The sequence below is a fragment of the Apis cerana genome, linkage group LG1, assembly GCF_029169275.1.
Source record: "Apis cerana isolate GH-2021 linkage group LG1, AcerK_1.0, whole genome shotgun sequence".
NCBI classification, from domain to species: Eukaryota; Metazoa; Arthropoda; class Insecta; order Hymenoptera; family Apidae; genus Apis; species Apis cerana.
The window spans coordinates 4,944,224-4,960,872 of record NC_083852.1 but is presented as its reverse complement, the minus strand read 5'-3'; the positions used below and the strand labels follow the sequence as shown (position 1 = coordinate 4,960,872).

At 25.1% G+C, this 16,649-nt stretch overlaps 1 protein-coding gene and 1 long non-coding RNA gene across 2 annotated transcripts in view; one reads left to right on the top strand and one right to left on the bottom strand.

Annotated features, from left to right (window-relative positions):
• Positions 1-8,638, bottom strand: part of LOC114577101 (uncharacterized) — a 42,382-nt gene extending 33,744 nt beyond the window's left edge. The window contains exon 1 of the long non-coding RNA XR_009831103.1: positions 8,041-8,638. This is a non-coding gene — a long non-coding RNA (uncharacterized LOC114577101). The remainder of the gene's footprint in view (positions 1-8,040) is intronic.
• Positions 1-16,649, top strand: part of LOC107994823 (titin) — a 73,325-nt gene that overhangs the window by 45,870 nt on the left and 10,806 nt on the right. The window contains exon 8 of the mRNA XM_062079122.1: positions 4,323-5,222. Coding sequence (XP_061935106.1) covers positions 4,323-5,222 — 900 coding nt within the window. The remainder of the gene's footprint in view (positions 1-4,322; positions 5,223-16,649) is intronic.

Here is a 16,649-nt window from a genome sequence, read left to right as displayed (position 1 = left end):
CTTACTTTTCTCTTCATTAAATAATGAAACTCTTAAATTGTTAAAATGCAGATATCGATAATAGATAATATATGTATTTTAGCAATCAAAAAAATTTTGTTTTTCTTTCTTTTCTCTAAAAGATCTAATTTTTGAAAAATCTTTTTTTTATTTAATCTTCAATCTATTTTTTTCGAGCCTTCTCGATCAGTTTGCAAGAAAAATCTGTATAATTTTATATGCAATGCATCAATTGTATAACGACAAATAAATTTTAAATTATTTAAGTTTCTCTTTATGCACGAAACGAATTAAAGGTAATTCGTGCAAACGAAAAACTGAAATATCGATCGAATCAACGTCCATTTCATTCTATAGAATTCGTGCAACCAAATATTATACCTGTCTTTTAGGGAGCCCAATCGATAATAGTTTGTTCAACTCCACTCACGAATTTCCATGGACACGGTATAAACACGGTCTGCAGTGTCCAAGTTTTGGATATCTCCTTTTGATCTTCTTTTTAATTTACATTAAAAAAATGAAAAAAAGTCATTTACGCATTTTATCCTTTTTATGTAATTATGAAAAAATAAAAATTTGCAAATTACCTGGTAAAAGGAGATAATGTCTTAAAAAGGACTGAGAAACACTGAGTATATACACTAATATAATATATACAAGGTGTCCTCTAAGAAGAAATACTTCACAAATTAGATATCTAAGAACAGCGAGTAGAAAAAGATGTTGTTTGGAATATATCTTGATACGTTATTAAATTTTCTTGTAAAAAAATTATAAATTCATTTCTACTATTCTTCTCGTTTCATTAACAAATCGTTATTATTGTTATTCATAATATCAAAGAGTTTATTATTAATTATTGTAATTGTAAATAATAAATTTCATTAATAATAATAATTGAATTTTTTTAGAAAAATTCTGACCAATTTCTTTTCTTTTCTTATTGTAAGATTTTCCGGAAATATGATTTTTTATATTCCAAAAAAATATATATACATATATTATATGATATATACAAATAATATGGAATAAAGAAGACCGGTATTAACACAACTGTCTATTGTCCGTTGTTGCATTACCGTGCCACATGTAATCCAATATTTCCGTGTAATTTAAACTCTTCTCGTCTGTGCAGTACATTGTACGATGAAGAGGTAATTTCTCATCATGATGTTAGCACATTCTCTCATTGCAGAAAATTTCATTCGCGTTTAACACCCTCGCTCAAAAGCCTCGTAATATTTGTTATATTTCTTCAAAAATTAAATCATTACGCGTATTAGATAATTTAAGCAATAAGGAAAGTTCATGGCATAAATTTAATATTTTGAAATATTCCAAAAAAATAAAATTTTCGTCTTTCTTTATCTAAATATGGAAAATATGTAATGTTTTTCTAATATATATATATGCTATAGTAATATATATGTAAATATTATTAGTAATAAATTATTTTATCAGGTTTATATTTGCATTTATTGTTATACATTTAAATATTTAAACATAGGATATTTTAATTACAAAAAGCAGAGCACATATCTCCGTATGAATGAACAAAGCCTGACATAATATAATCAAAATGACCCAGTTTTAACGGATCACACGGTATAGTCGTAAAAGTGTATCCCGCTAAATGTGCGTCCCTGAATGCAAGTGCATTGACCCATGTGCCACGTCTACGTAGCTTTCCTTTCCACCCTCTTCTTTACCCTAACGTGTTTCTTTTATTTTCCCTCTCTGCCGGTAAGTTACCTCCCTGATTTTGGGTTTGCGTCGGTAATTTGTTTTTTTTTCGTCGCGACAAAAAGTCTTCACCCTTTCCCCGTCATTAATTCTCTCTCGGTCTCTTTTCTTTTAATTCTCTCTATTTTGCTCTTCCACCGGGTCGATCGGTTATCTTTTTCCTTCCCTCGCGTCGAGTATCGGAAGTAATTTAGATTCTAATAGATCGGGAAGAAATGAATGCAGTTCGCATCATGGATGGATAAGAATCGATTCTTATTAAGAAAGAAATTTGCGATACGATCGATACGAATCGTTTGAATATAATGAGATTCGTAGAATATTCTACGATATTGTGAATTTAAAGGAGTTTTGGAAGAAGTAATTTTCTTAAAAGAAATTTGAAATAAATGACAATTATTAGAAAATTTAGATTGAAAAATTTAATGAAAAATCCTTTATTATTTTTGTATGAATAATTTATGAAGTTATGATAATATTACATACAATTGAAAACTGCAAAGTAAATCATAAATCTATTTTTTAATTTTAATTATGAGAGACTATTATACAGCGTATGAAACAGAAAATCTTGCAAAGAAATGTTGTATTATATATATGATTTTTAATTCTCCAAATTTTTTTACAATAAAATATTAGATATTTAATTGGCAAAATATTTTAATTTACTAATTTATTTCAAGTTGTAATTTTAAGAAAATAAATGCGACAAAATTAACTTAAAAATCTAATTTCCATGATAATGAATCTATATTTAGTATGTAAACATACCTTATAACGTGAACTATTAATCAAAACTATTAATCATAAATTATTCAACATCTTGTTCATCAAAATGTTATCATATAGACATGTTATTATCGAAAAGATTACAACTTATAATCATAATTATTTAATGTGATCTTCCATTTTTTATAAACAAGATAACATCAAAGATAAATATTATATAGGGAATGCGTAGATATCGAAAGTGAACGAAAATGTAAAATCGATCTATTTTCATCTTATAATCATTCATCAAATTGACATTTCAATACTTATATTTAATAATTCATATAAATGTTATATCATGAAAAATATCTAATTTAATTCAACATAAGTATAATTCTCTCATCGTTTTAAATTTTTCTTTTTTCAACTTGGCCGACTTTTCCAAGTATTTTCTTCTCACTTTTCATCATTATTTATTATTATTCGTTTCTATCTTTTTTTTTTTTATAACTCTCTTTCTCTCTCTTTCTCTCGTTTTTTATCTTTTCTTTTATCATCTTAACTCGTATTAAAATAATATAGAAATAGAGAAAAAAATATTCTCATTTATTCTCAAATCTTTATTTATACCTAGAAATGAAAAAAAAAAAATTATTATTTTACATCTGTAGAAAATCTTCTATTTCTTCATCCGTTATACTAGAAGCTATTAAACGAGAATTATCTTATAAGAAAGAGCATCTATTGTTACTCTCGAGCGCATCTTATTATATTTCCAGTGTTGTACGTGCGATATTACATCACGCACGCGGTAGACCGGCAATATAGTAATTGTAATTATGTAATTTTGCATCAAATCGTTCCGGTTCACATGAATCGTGGTTATCATAAGTGATTCATGGTGTCATAAGTGTGGCTGTAAATAACTTTTTTATTATTACAAATCAGAAAAAAATCTTTGATAAATAGAGTAACTATTATTTAATATCAAAGATGAATGAATATGATGATATGTTGTATAATTAGCAGTGTTCCATATTACTCAGAATGAAGTTGAAAGTAAAGGAAGGAAATTAGTGAATGAAAATATAATAATAAGATATTTTTATGATATTTTGAAAAAATAAATTTGTAATAATATTGTGACATTATTAATTATTTATTTTTATGGAAATTAATCATTATTTTTTAGTTTGAAACAATAAAAACTTAAACATTCAAATTAAAATAAAAATATATAAACTAAATGTAAATGTCATTAATCTTTATCTTAATAATTTAGATCTTAAGTAAAAAAATTATTTATCTATATTATTTAAATAAATAATTAATTTAGAAAAATTAAATTAATTCTTTGTACAAAATATATATTTGAGGAAATTGAATTAGATTACAAAATGAATCGTGAATGAATTATGCAATGTATTATTTTTTTCCTTAAGTATTATTGGACATTAACAAAAAAGGAAGATGTTCAATGATTTAATGAAATTCCATTTTTTATAATTTTTTTTTTTACATTTCTCGTTTTTATATTCATATTTTTTATACACTTTTGATTAAAAATATTAAAATATTTTTTAGTGAAATTATTGAGGTTAATGCCTTATATTTTTTTGAAATATAAACTATAGAATTAACATCCATTAATTTTCCATGATTATATATATATTTTTATAATTTATTATATTATATAATTATAAATATATTAAATGTCTAAAACTTAACTTGAAAACACAAAAAATTTTAAAATATTTGAAAACAAAAAATTATAACTCATAAAAGTTGTTGTAAAATATCATAATATTCTATTATCGACAAAGAAATCTTTTAGCTAATAAAGATATTTTTTTATTATATTTCAGACGGTTTTAAACGCGCGTACCAAATCCTGCTGCACTGGGCGAAGCAGGGAGGTTCGGAAGATAACATCACCGTGGTTGTGGTCCTGTTAACTCCAGCCAACGCGATCGCAGCCAGACCTCTAAACGCCCATCCGTACTTTCGTTTACAAGTGAATGATATACTCGAAAAAATGAATTCAAAGGACAAACCGCTCTTTATGGATATCGATGATGCCCATAATGCGATCAATTCGAACATCCTCAAACAATCTATGATTTCTCAAGAGCCACGTGACGACGATGGCGGTATACTAGCAGCTAGTAATGGAAAACACGAAAATGGCGACGCAGATTATGATTATTCCGATTTGGGACCCGAGACCAACGTAGACGCGATCGATGATGTGACCATGCCCGTGAAAAATCTTTCATACGAATTTTACAAAGATGACGATATTTGCCATGAGGATGGCCAAACCGACAATGACTCGAATATTCTCGACAATAGGGACATGGACGAATCTATCAATGCTAACCTAAATGCCAACACCAACATAATAACGCACGAACAAATCACTGATAATAATTTACACGAAAACAATGATGACGATGACGATGACGATGATGACGAAGTGGACGAAAACGATGACGATGATAATAATGATGATGAATTGCATCAAGATAACGATGATGTTCCTGATGACGAGGTTATGGTATCTAAAACAATCGAAGACGATATTCCTGAAAACGAGATAAATAACTGTGAAAAAATAAATAACGAGATTTGCGAACCGCTTATGGAAAATATAGTGGACGAGAAGAAAACGCGTATGGAGGACCAAGCAGATATGCCACAAGATGTCGTTGATGAAGCCGGTCCTGTGGACTATGACGAATCACCGCCATCACCGCAAGCTAACAGTAAGTGTGAACTACAAAGTAAACCACGTTTCTATGAACGACCTATTTCCTCGTGGATCGCGAGGTGCGTGTTAATGTTTGGAAAGTTTATTTTCTTGAGTTTCGTGTCGGTATACGATTTTTCGAGCTTCTGAGGCGAATCGTGAATTTTCTTGATTTATAGATAAGATCTTAATAAATTTTTTTTTATGATTAAAGTTTTTTTTCGTTTTAGGTTAGTTACTAATGTTTTGAAAATCCAGTTTCAATGTAAAAGTAAAATTGATAGTTCAGTTTAAAAATACTATCTCTGGTTTTTATTTTCAGATATATTAATTATTAACTTTGTTGAGAAACACAATCATAATTATTGCACAATAATTATAATATACAAATAATTATAATGAGAGAATTAAAATAATATTACGTATGAGATAACCTAATATTAGAATAGATTTGATCAAATCATTCTCTCTCTCCAAATTTTATGCATAATAACTTTATAATAGAAGGATAAAAGAAACAATATTATTTTGCTCAAAAATTGAAAGAAATTGAGTAATCATGAATAAATATTAATTTGTTATCAATATATTTTAATATTAATTTAATATTAATAATAATAAAACTGGATATTTTTAAAAGACATTATTTAAGAAATAACTTAATTTTCATTTGTAGACATATACATAAATATTTTTTGAATATATATATAATCATATTCAATGAAAAATAATTAAATTATGCAGAATGTTATGTAATAAATTACTGCAATTAGAATAAAAGTTCTCGTGAAAAATATTTTTATAATTTATAAGAAGGAATGCGAGAAATGGATATATGTATTCGCATTTTTAAAAAGAAAAATATTCGTTTTACGCGTTTGATTAGTAAGAGATAACGCAACAAAAAGAAGTTTGCAATCAAGATTAGATTCGTTTTAAATTGAAACAAGTAGAAGTAGATTGTAAAATATAAATACGATGAAGCATCTTATGCGAAGGACATATTAATTCATGTTGATTTTTCTTATGTAGTTTATAAAAGATCTGTGAAAAAATTTCAAAAGTAAAATATAGAATTATTTTTCTTATAGTTTTTATTGATTACATTCATATTTATTGATTACATAGACATATTGGATAGATTTTAATTTTATAGTTTTTTTTATTAATTATATTCATATTTTTTAACAAATAATCTAATCTTTATTAAAACATGATTATTATATTATAATTCTTTTTAAGAAAAAAAATATATATATAAACTTCTTTTATGTATTTTATCTATTTATAGATATGTAAAAAAAGAATTATGAACAAAAGTTTATTTGCTTTTAATGCATAAAAAATGGCAATAATAAATATTTTAAAAATAGTTTTTTTTTCAAATAGAAAACTTAAGGTCATTCATCAATTTAAAGTTATATTATTAGTCGTATATCTATTGAAAAGAAAATTAACTTGAATTAATAGTTCTATTACTTATAATTACGAAATTTAATTATTGAAATTTTTTTTGTCTTTAATTAATTTTGTTATGAATTTTTTTCAATCTCGATTCTTTTTTTTTTCTTTTAACAATTCTTTAATTTTTTATCGAAAAAAGAAAAGGAAACAATATTTATTCGAAATTTTACGAGGAAAGCATCTGTTTAGTTTTTCGGTAACACTGCAACATCTCTTTCCATTCGCGTCGAAAGGTTGGATTTCGGTTAATTCAGAGAAACCGGTTAGAAAGAAGGTCGATGCCATCGGATATTTTTGACCATCGTTACGTGAAACTTGCATTATCTTACGCACCAGTAAAGAATTTAGAGAAATGTAATCTTAACTAATCAATATATAAAATATTTTTTAAGAAGATATTCATCAATACTACAAATTGTTAAATTCAGTCTGATATAAATAATGAGAAATTTTTTTTCTAATTTATTTTGAAAATTCACAAGTGTATAAAATTTTTATAAATTAAATATTTCATGTTATTTGAGATATTTTCTAAATCAGCACAAAATTATTTAGGAATGATTTAAAATAAATGAATGTTTTTATATTTGTTAAACTAGGAATTAATTCAAAGTAAAAAATTTTTTCTTAATGTAAAATACGAATTTTAAAAAAATTCTCAATCATAAAAATAATAATAATTATTGTTGAATTGAAATATTTTAAAAAGTATTCATTTCTTACTTTAAATTTCCTTATTTAAAATTGGATACAAAAATTTGTTAATATTTTATTGTTATTTTTATTAAAAAACAATATTATACAACGATTTAAATCTAAATTGTATAATTTTATATCGAAATTCAATGAGAACTATCGCTTGCCTATATTAAAATATCTATTAATAAGAGATATTAACAAACATAACCTCAATAATATAATATAAAGTATTAAGATAAAGTATTAATACTTTCTTATAGTTAATAACTAACTTTTTATTACTTATTTAATTATTTAAATGGTAATTTACTTTTACTTTTTTTTTATATTTTCAAAATGCATAAATATAATTATATTTTAAAATACGGCAATAAATTAATTATCATGTATAATAAATACAAGTATATAATAAATTTTTATACCTAGAACTATTTTTTCTTTATAAAAAAATTGTATTTACGCGACACACGATATAAATTATACACGCAAATATTCACAACGATCAATCTTACGTGAAAGTATTTTTCATATTGATGGATTACTCGAAAAAAAAAAATAAATAATCGTGAACTTTCTTAAACTTTCCGCAATATAGAATTCTATATTGTAATTTTCTCACCATCAAATTTGATCTCACCAGATTTGGATAAATTGTCCGATATCGTGCTTACCTCATAAATATGAATGTCAAACGTGGGACGTTCTTTGCTGTTCTCTCCATCGGCCACGATCTCGGCCCACTTTCCGCTGCACTTCGGCTTTCACCACCTTGTGCCAGTCACTGCACTTCCTGCACTGATTGTCATCCTCCTCACAAAACTTCTAATCTTCTTCCGAGGTCTGAATCGTCCTCTATCCCTTCCTTTCTCTTGTACCTATACCTATTTCCTATCGAAATTTTACTTGTATTTCGTCGTAAACATATACGTATATTCCGTATACGTTCAAATTTTGAAGTCTTTACAATACCAAGATAAAAACAGTTTATAATAATTTATTAGATTTTTTCGGAAAAAGATCTTTTTTATTTACATGCGATTATGATAATCAAAATTAAAAAAAATGTAGTTATTTGGAATTTAATGTTGTTATTTATTATCTTTTTAATTATTAAATAATTATAGTTTAACTTATCTAAGAAATTTATCTCTTCTAAATCTTATTCATTTGTGAATTTATGATGTTTCTTTTTTTTAATTAAATTAACTCATTGTTTGTTAAATCTTATGTATAAATTAATCTAAGTTATATTAATAATAATTAATTAGCATAAATATATATGAAATAAATAACATGTGGATTATATTTATTATATATATATTTCATTTGATATATTAATATAAAAAACAATTTCCAAGTTTCTGAAATAATAATAAAAAAAAGATTAAATGAAAAAAAATTCAATTTTGAAAGCATAAATTTCATTATTTTTTATTTTCTTTTCAATAAATAATATATAATAGAAATAATATGTAATCTAAAGTGATCGTTTTGAATTTTGTAGTAGATTCTTGTAAGAGATAATATTTTAAGAGAATGAAACGTTGAATATTTTTGTCACTGTGCAACAGGAAAGCGTTACCGACGGTTTTCTTCGAAGCACAGCACGATATTAAAAAAGGAGAACCGTCATGACACTTACGTGCCAAAGAAGCCACGTATGCCGTTCATGTATGCGCGCAGTTATTCACTGTACCACGCCCCTCTTTTTCCATCTATCTAAATTTATCTGGGCATGCAGTCGCAAGGTCGTTTTATTCCTATTATATTTTCTGTGAATTTTTCTAATATTTAATTAATAAATGTTACATTCCGAAACATGATAGTTGAAAGAAAAATAGTTAAATTTTTACAACTGAAAAAATTTACTACTAGTGATATATATTATTTTTTATTTTTCTATTAAATTCTTTTCTTTAAATTTAAAAAAAATTAATAATTTCTTAATCTTTCGATATAATGAAATATAATTCTCTCAATATGATGAAATTATTGTTTATAGAAATTTAAAAAAAATTAAATTTATTTGAAATATAAAAATTTATGATATTAAATTCTATTTTTTATTCTTTTCAGAGATTTGTAAATTATAAATTGAAAATATAATTTTTTGTTGTTATTACTTTTATTCTTGTAATATTCATGTAATATTTTAAAATAAATATTCTCATATCATATTATTTTCATATTATTTTCAATGAAATTATTATTTAATATCAGTTTTTTGCTAAGATATTTAATATAAAATATAATTTTTCTTATCAATTATTATGTATTTTCATTTAAAAGTATTAAAAATCTCTTATATTATTGTTGATAATTGTGCGATTACACGTGTGCAAAATTTATACTGTCAAATTTACCGCCATACAGCAGAAGTATCTCGAATCATCGTCAATATGTACGATTGGACTCGAGAGTCGCAATGCATTTCGATTGGCGCACGAGTGAGCAGTCGTTGGCCAATAGTGCGGCATGCCGCGTGGGTCGACTGGAAGGGGGTTCCGGCAGTTGGACTCGAGCCCCGGAGGATTGCGAATGTGCGTCTTCTTTGGTCTTGCTCGAAGTGTTTTCGTGGTGTGAAACCAGTCGGATTTGTGTATTGTGAATTTCGATAATAAGTTCGTCGATTATTTCTATTGGGACGTGTATCGATAGAAAATCTTTGTAGAATTTCGTGTAGTATTCAGAAGGAGACGGTGCCAGCGAGAGAGCGTTCTCTAAGGTACGTTAATCACGTCCACCATGAACGGTCTACGACGAATTTAAATTTGGAACGGACGCCGGCCGGCGTTGAATGTTCGCCGGTCGATTTCGTGTCATTCTTTGGATTCCTTAGCCGATTTTCGAAACGTTGTTCGCGATGTTAACTTGTTCACAAACCGTCGCAATGTTTTCTTATTTGTCTCACGAGAGGGCCAAGCTTCGCCACAGGCTTGGCTGAATTTCTTAGAAACGAATTCAAACGGTTTCACGTTGATGCCTAGCCAAGACTCGTACAACTAGCTACGAGAGTCTTTTTGTTCAGAATTTTAGTGGAAGACAAATTCATAATAATTTTTATTTTCTCTCATCTTGTAATTCTCAATCTATTTGATTTAATTTGATTTCATTGATCTTCAAAGATTAAGCATTTGTGCAGTAGTGATCGTGGGTTTCAAAAATGATTAAAAAAGAAGTTTCGTTTTATCGACGATATATTTCCTCACCTCAAGCGTGTAAATAAAACGCAATATTTACGGTTCATGGACACAGTGTGACGTTAGCAAAATGGTGCAATTCAAAAGTTTTTTATTTCTTAATTTATGATCAAATTTAAATTGAATAAATTTTATTAGATAATTTATCATATATAAAAAAAGAGTTGCAGATTCAAATATAATTTTAGCGTATATTTTGTCGTCCGTATTTGATGTTATGTTTTGATTTATTTTAATGTCCCAAGCTCCTTCAAATGTATTCATATAACAACGATATGAAGTTGAAAAATTGACAGCTCGTTTGTTTGATCTGTGTATAACCTTTATTAGTTTTAGCTAAGAATGATAGAATATTACACATTATTGCGATATACATTATGCATAGAAACACTTTTAAACAGTAGGTATTAGAGATGCATCATAATGTATTAATTATAAACAAAGCATTTCAGAGTACTGAATTTCTTAAATTAATCTCTTAATTTTAGTATTATTAAATTGATTTTCGACATAACCAAATAATTACATTTTTTTCAGATTTATAATTTTATAATAAATTTTATTATTGATTTTTAATATAAATTTATAATTTATAATTTGATTAATTTATATGATAAAATTCAGAAAAATATCTTATTAAAGATATTAAAGATCTTATTAAAATCATAAAACACATAAATGACTGTTTAATTTTCATAATAAATATTTTACAACAATATTGTTATTATTTCTATTATAATTTTTTATCAAAAAATATTTTTTATATTACGAAAATTCAAATCCAGAGAAATTACTTATTAAATTTATTGAATTTGAAATAACTCAAAATATAAATATTTTATCTGTTTTATATATTTTCTATACATTTTGTTTTATTATATTTTATACATATCCTGTAACATATCAAAACATGCATAACTTAAATATATAAAAATAATATGTTGAAAATATGATGGTGAATTTGCAATGCAAGGTATATTATTTGATTTTTTATCATTTCACCCGTATTTGTTCCAGTAATATCTACACCTATCTTGTAGCATTACAATAAATGCTTTGTGCAATTAGCATTTGAATACGGGTTTCCATCATCTATATTATCAAATATAAAATATAACTAAAATAAAATAATAAAAAATGTATAAAGTAAATAACTAAATAAAAAACGTGTATTATATTTTTTTTAAATTTATTTCTACTAATAATTGATAGAGTTTTGTTTATTAATTTCATAATAATCTTATTACATGGAACAGTACTTTTATATTATAATTATTATAAAATGATTAATTTATTTCCATATGAATTAAATTTTGTTTGACTTTTGAAAAAACTATATATTCATACCTATATAATTTTAAATATCATAAGTATAACATCATAATGTTAAAAATATTAAAAGATTACTATTATATGAATTATATGAGTCACAGCAAAAAATATCAAGATATGTAATAATTATATCTTCATCATTTTTTTTCAAGAATTTATCAAAAAAGATAAATTCTTATAATTTTTTTTAAGATACTTAGTGATTTTCTTTATCTTTCAATCTCTTTGTTTATATAAAATATAAATTAAAAAAAAACTTAACAAAGCCGATATATTTTTATATTGAAACGATCATCGAGTAAACGTTTGTCCTACAACAAAATGTAATTAATTATTTTGTATATTGTTTACGAAAAAAGTATTTATTAATATTAATTTGTTAAAAATAACGTTTAAAAAATTGGAAGTTTAAAAACATTTAAAAAATTGCTACTAATTACCGATTATGAAATGAAAAATGAGACGCAAGATCAAAATTAAAAAATAAAAAATTGAAATCTTGTCCCCAATGGCGTTTCTTATTTATATAATTAATATTTGAAGCTGAATATTTTTTGAATCGCGTGCTACTGACCGTATTTGCAGTTTCGAAAGCCCGAAAAGATAGAACGTCTAGCGGTCGGTTTACCGTGTCACGACATTAGCGAGGTCTCTCGTCTGCAAGTTGGTAATTGGATCTAACCTGGTGTATCGGCTTACTTCGAACTTAAGTAAATTACACTAGCATACGACGCGTTGCGTTCTTCGTGGTCGCGATCTTCAACGCACTAATAATAAATAGGAAGATAGGATTATGTATATATTGTGGGTTGAAATCTGATACGCGATCTTTGACTTAAATACGAAAACTGTAAAAGATACTGGAATTATTTTAACAACAAATTTAGAAACTTATGCTGGACAAAATTAAAATGAATAAAATTAATAATAATAGGAAATAAATTTTATTCGATAATTGATAAATATTTAATCAAATAATGATTTATTTGAATAATTTTTTCTACAAATTTATTCTAATAATGTTTAAGAAAAGAAAGTAATTTATTTATATTTTCATACATAGGTATTCTGTTTATTGAATCGATTCAATTTGAATTAAATATTACGTAAAACTTTAAGCGCATTAAATACTTTGGGATAATGTAACTAATAGAAATATATAATATTATAAAACCATATTAACCGGTTAACTACGCTTTACTGGTTGCTGACACTGTACTATATCTTATGATCAAATAATTATATTTCCCCTATGCTTGAATATTGAACGTTCAATCGGTTATTATCTGAATATCCGGTCATTCAATTCTCAAGGGTATTTGCAACAAAAAGTATTGTATAGAAATATACATTTTCGATAAAATTGAAAATAAAATTAAAAAAATTGAAAAATAGGAAGGATTCTTAGGACTGTTCATTGCATTCTGTTTTAGAATTTAGAAAGGAATGACAATTTCAAGTTAAAATATATTTCATTTATAAATAAAAAAAAATTGTAAATATCAGTTACTATCTCGATAGAAAATGAGAAGGAGAAATTATAATATAAATATAAATTTTTGTTTTAATTTTGCCAACAATAGAAAAGATATTGACTTTGTATTTGTTATAAGATTTCAGATTTTTATGTTTCTTTTACTTTTTTTTTAACAATTCTTTGTTTAAACATGATTGTTTTAATTATTCATTGATATTGTCTTATTACATTATAGCCTTTATATAGTATGTATATATATCATACTATATATGTCTCGTATTCCTTCAACTTACGACGGAAATTTGATACTGGGCCACCACTTGATAACTATTTCTTCTTATTTTCGAATGTGATATTTATCAGTATATATTTCAGAGAAATGTGCTTTCTTTTTTAATTTTGTTCTAAAATATTTACGATCTCTTATAAAAATTTTATTTCATAAAAAAATATAAAAATTTTTTTTTAAGGAATTTAGATTTTAATTATAAAATATTCAACTATAAAAGCGATAAATTATAAATTAAAAATTAAAAATTATATTAATAATAATTTTATTTTTTGACATGAAATGCAATAAATATTTTTTACATTATTATATTTGTTAAAATTTCATACATTCAATAGAATAGATTAATATTATAATTGAAAATGAAAGTAATACTTCTCGCGAGAATAGATAGCCTTTTTTTTATGGTATTAAATTGACATTTCGTGATGAGGACCTTCGTCGATATATGCACAAGGTTAAGTCTATTTTTAATATGCGATACTTTCTCGTTTGTGTTTTCGCGATAATGTGGAGAATACATGATTGGATAATTATTGAGGGGATTTTATACAGCAGCAGTTTTACATTATTCAATAATGTTTCAGAAAACGGAATTGTCTCTCGTAATGCAATATTAGTATTTTTATTATAATTTAGAATTAAGTCGAACGAACGAATCTTTGAAACCTTACATGGTGACGCCATATTAGAAAAATCGGATCATTATTTTAACTTACGAAAAAAAATTAAATTTATACATTTTTTTTATTATAAATATTTTTAATTGAAAATTATTGTTTTAATTAAAATTAACGCAAATAAGATACAAATTGAATATATTTATTTTATTCGCAATTAATCAAATTTATACCGTGTTTGATCGTAAAGTTTGATCTGAATTCACGTATTTTTAATTATTATGTTATGTTGAGTGATCACAATTCGACTAACAATTCTTTAATGTTTAACGATCATATAAGAAATAAAACAGAACATATCGCAATTCTTAGTTCCGTTTGACGCAAGAGGAAGTAGAATGAAAACGGCGATTTCAATTGGAAACCTCTCAGTCATCGCGTATTATATTCACGATGAATGTAGTTTTAGTAAACGATCGCATTCATTGTCTAATAGCAGCTGTTCGGGATATCATTATTATTATAATTGTAAGTAATTTTTACATTCATTCGATAACTGTTGAATCTTTTCAATTTATAATATTGAAAATCATTAAGGAATAAAATTAATATTAAAATGATATGAATATAACATTAAATATTATTATACATCTTCATTTATTAAAAGTCGATATATTCTTATGATTTCTCTTGCGTTATTATCATTGTGTACCTAATCTTACGTTAATATTAACATAATATAATAAAAAAAATAAATTTGTTAGATTTAAAATTTAAAAAATTAATAACAAATCTTCTTATTTATAAAATTATCTATAATAAAGCTATAAATTTGTCACAAAAAATCAATAGCGTAATTTATTTTATTACAATCATTTTTTAAAATAAATTCGAGAAGCTGAGAAAAATATATATATTTTCGAATAGAAATATACTCTTAAAAATTGGTTGATAACAATTTCAAAATGTTTTGAATAAAGAATATAGATCTTGAGAATCTTTTTTATATAATTTTTATTTATAAAAGACTATGGAAAAGTCATCAATACATAAATATACGTATGTGTGTATCTTCTCAGATATAGATAATGATATCAATTCATTATCAGTCTGCAATGATTATAAGTTGGATATTATAATGAAGCTTATGTAGTTATCATTACAACTAAAAAGTTTATAATTTCAATTACAATATTTTTCTTTTATATAATCAAGCCAAATTCTAATCGTAGAAAGTTAGGTTAAGTTAGGTTAGATATTCAAATGAAAAAAATTCCCTTTTTATACATAACGATCACTCTCCGTTCCAATTTAAATATCGTTCAAAATTCTATACATTCGACTTGTCACGTATCGCGGAAACTGGCATGTGCGTGGAAAATATTTTTCTGTCGAACTGCATACTACGTGTACCGAATCACGGTAATGTCAGGTGCAGTTTAGAGAGACCAAGTTTCGAATAGCGGGAGAGTCTCGGTTCTTTTTTATTTTTCCTGTCTCTGTTCTGCCTGCTGTCGCCGGTTTAAAATTAGCTCTCCCTTGCTCTCTATACGCTATACCAGGCTGGACTGATGCGTTGCACCGTACGATTGAAACGTAGAAAAAAAGGAAGATCGAAGAAACAGAAGGAAAAGAAATAAAAAAAAGAAAACAACGTTAGGGAACAACAACGGTCCTCTTTCGATATCTTCTTAAATTTTTTTTTTTGTTTTTTTTTATGTTCTCTGTAATTCTAATGAATTAGTGAGTTTGCTAGGTTAAGTTGTTGTCACAAAATTGTTTTACTTAGCAAGAATTTTGAAGAAACATAAAATATATCACATTTTATAATCGTATTTTTATTCATTTTATAAAATAATAAAACCCTTGATATAGATTCTTCCTTGCATTTTTTATCGTAAAAAGAGATTAATTGCTCTTTGTTATTTAATTTCATTTGTTTGTTATGAACAAAAAGAGTTATTTACAAAGAATAGTGTTAGATCTATGATTTATTTGTAACTATTATGCTTTTTTATGAAATTTGGTAATTTAAACGAATAAGTATGAAATAAATGACAACAAATTCTTGCTGAATATTTTAATCATTAGCAGTCTAAGTTCAGTTTTATTCTTAAATTTTTAATTTTGTTGACAGAAATTTGAAATATCTCTATAATATATATCAAATTTATTAATATCTCAATTTTTTAAAATAATAAAAAAATTTAAATTTGCATATAAATGATACATATGTAATGCAAAAATATTTCTATCTATAGGACTAGATATCATCTACAGTCTTCTTATATATCTTATAATATATCTTATAATATCTAATATAAAACGATTACATTATTGAAATTCATATCAAACTTAAAAG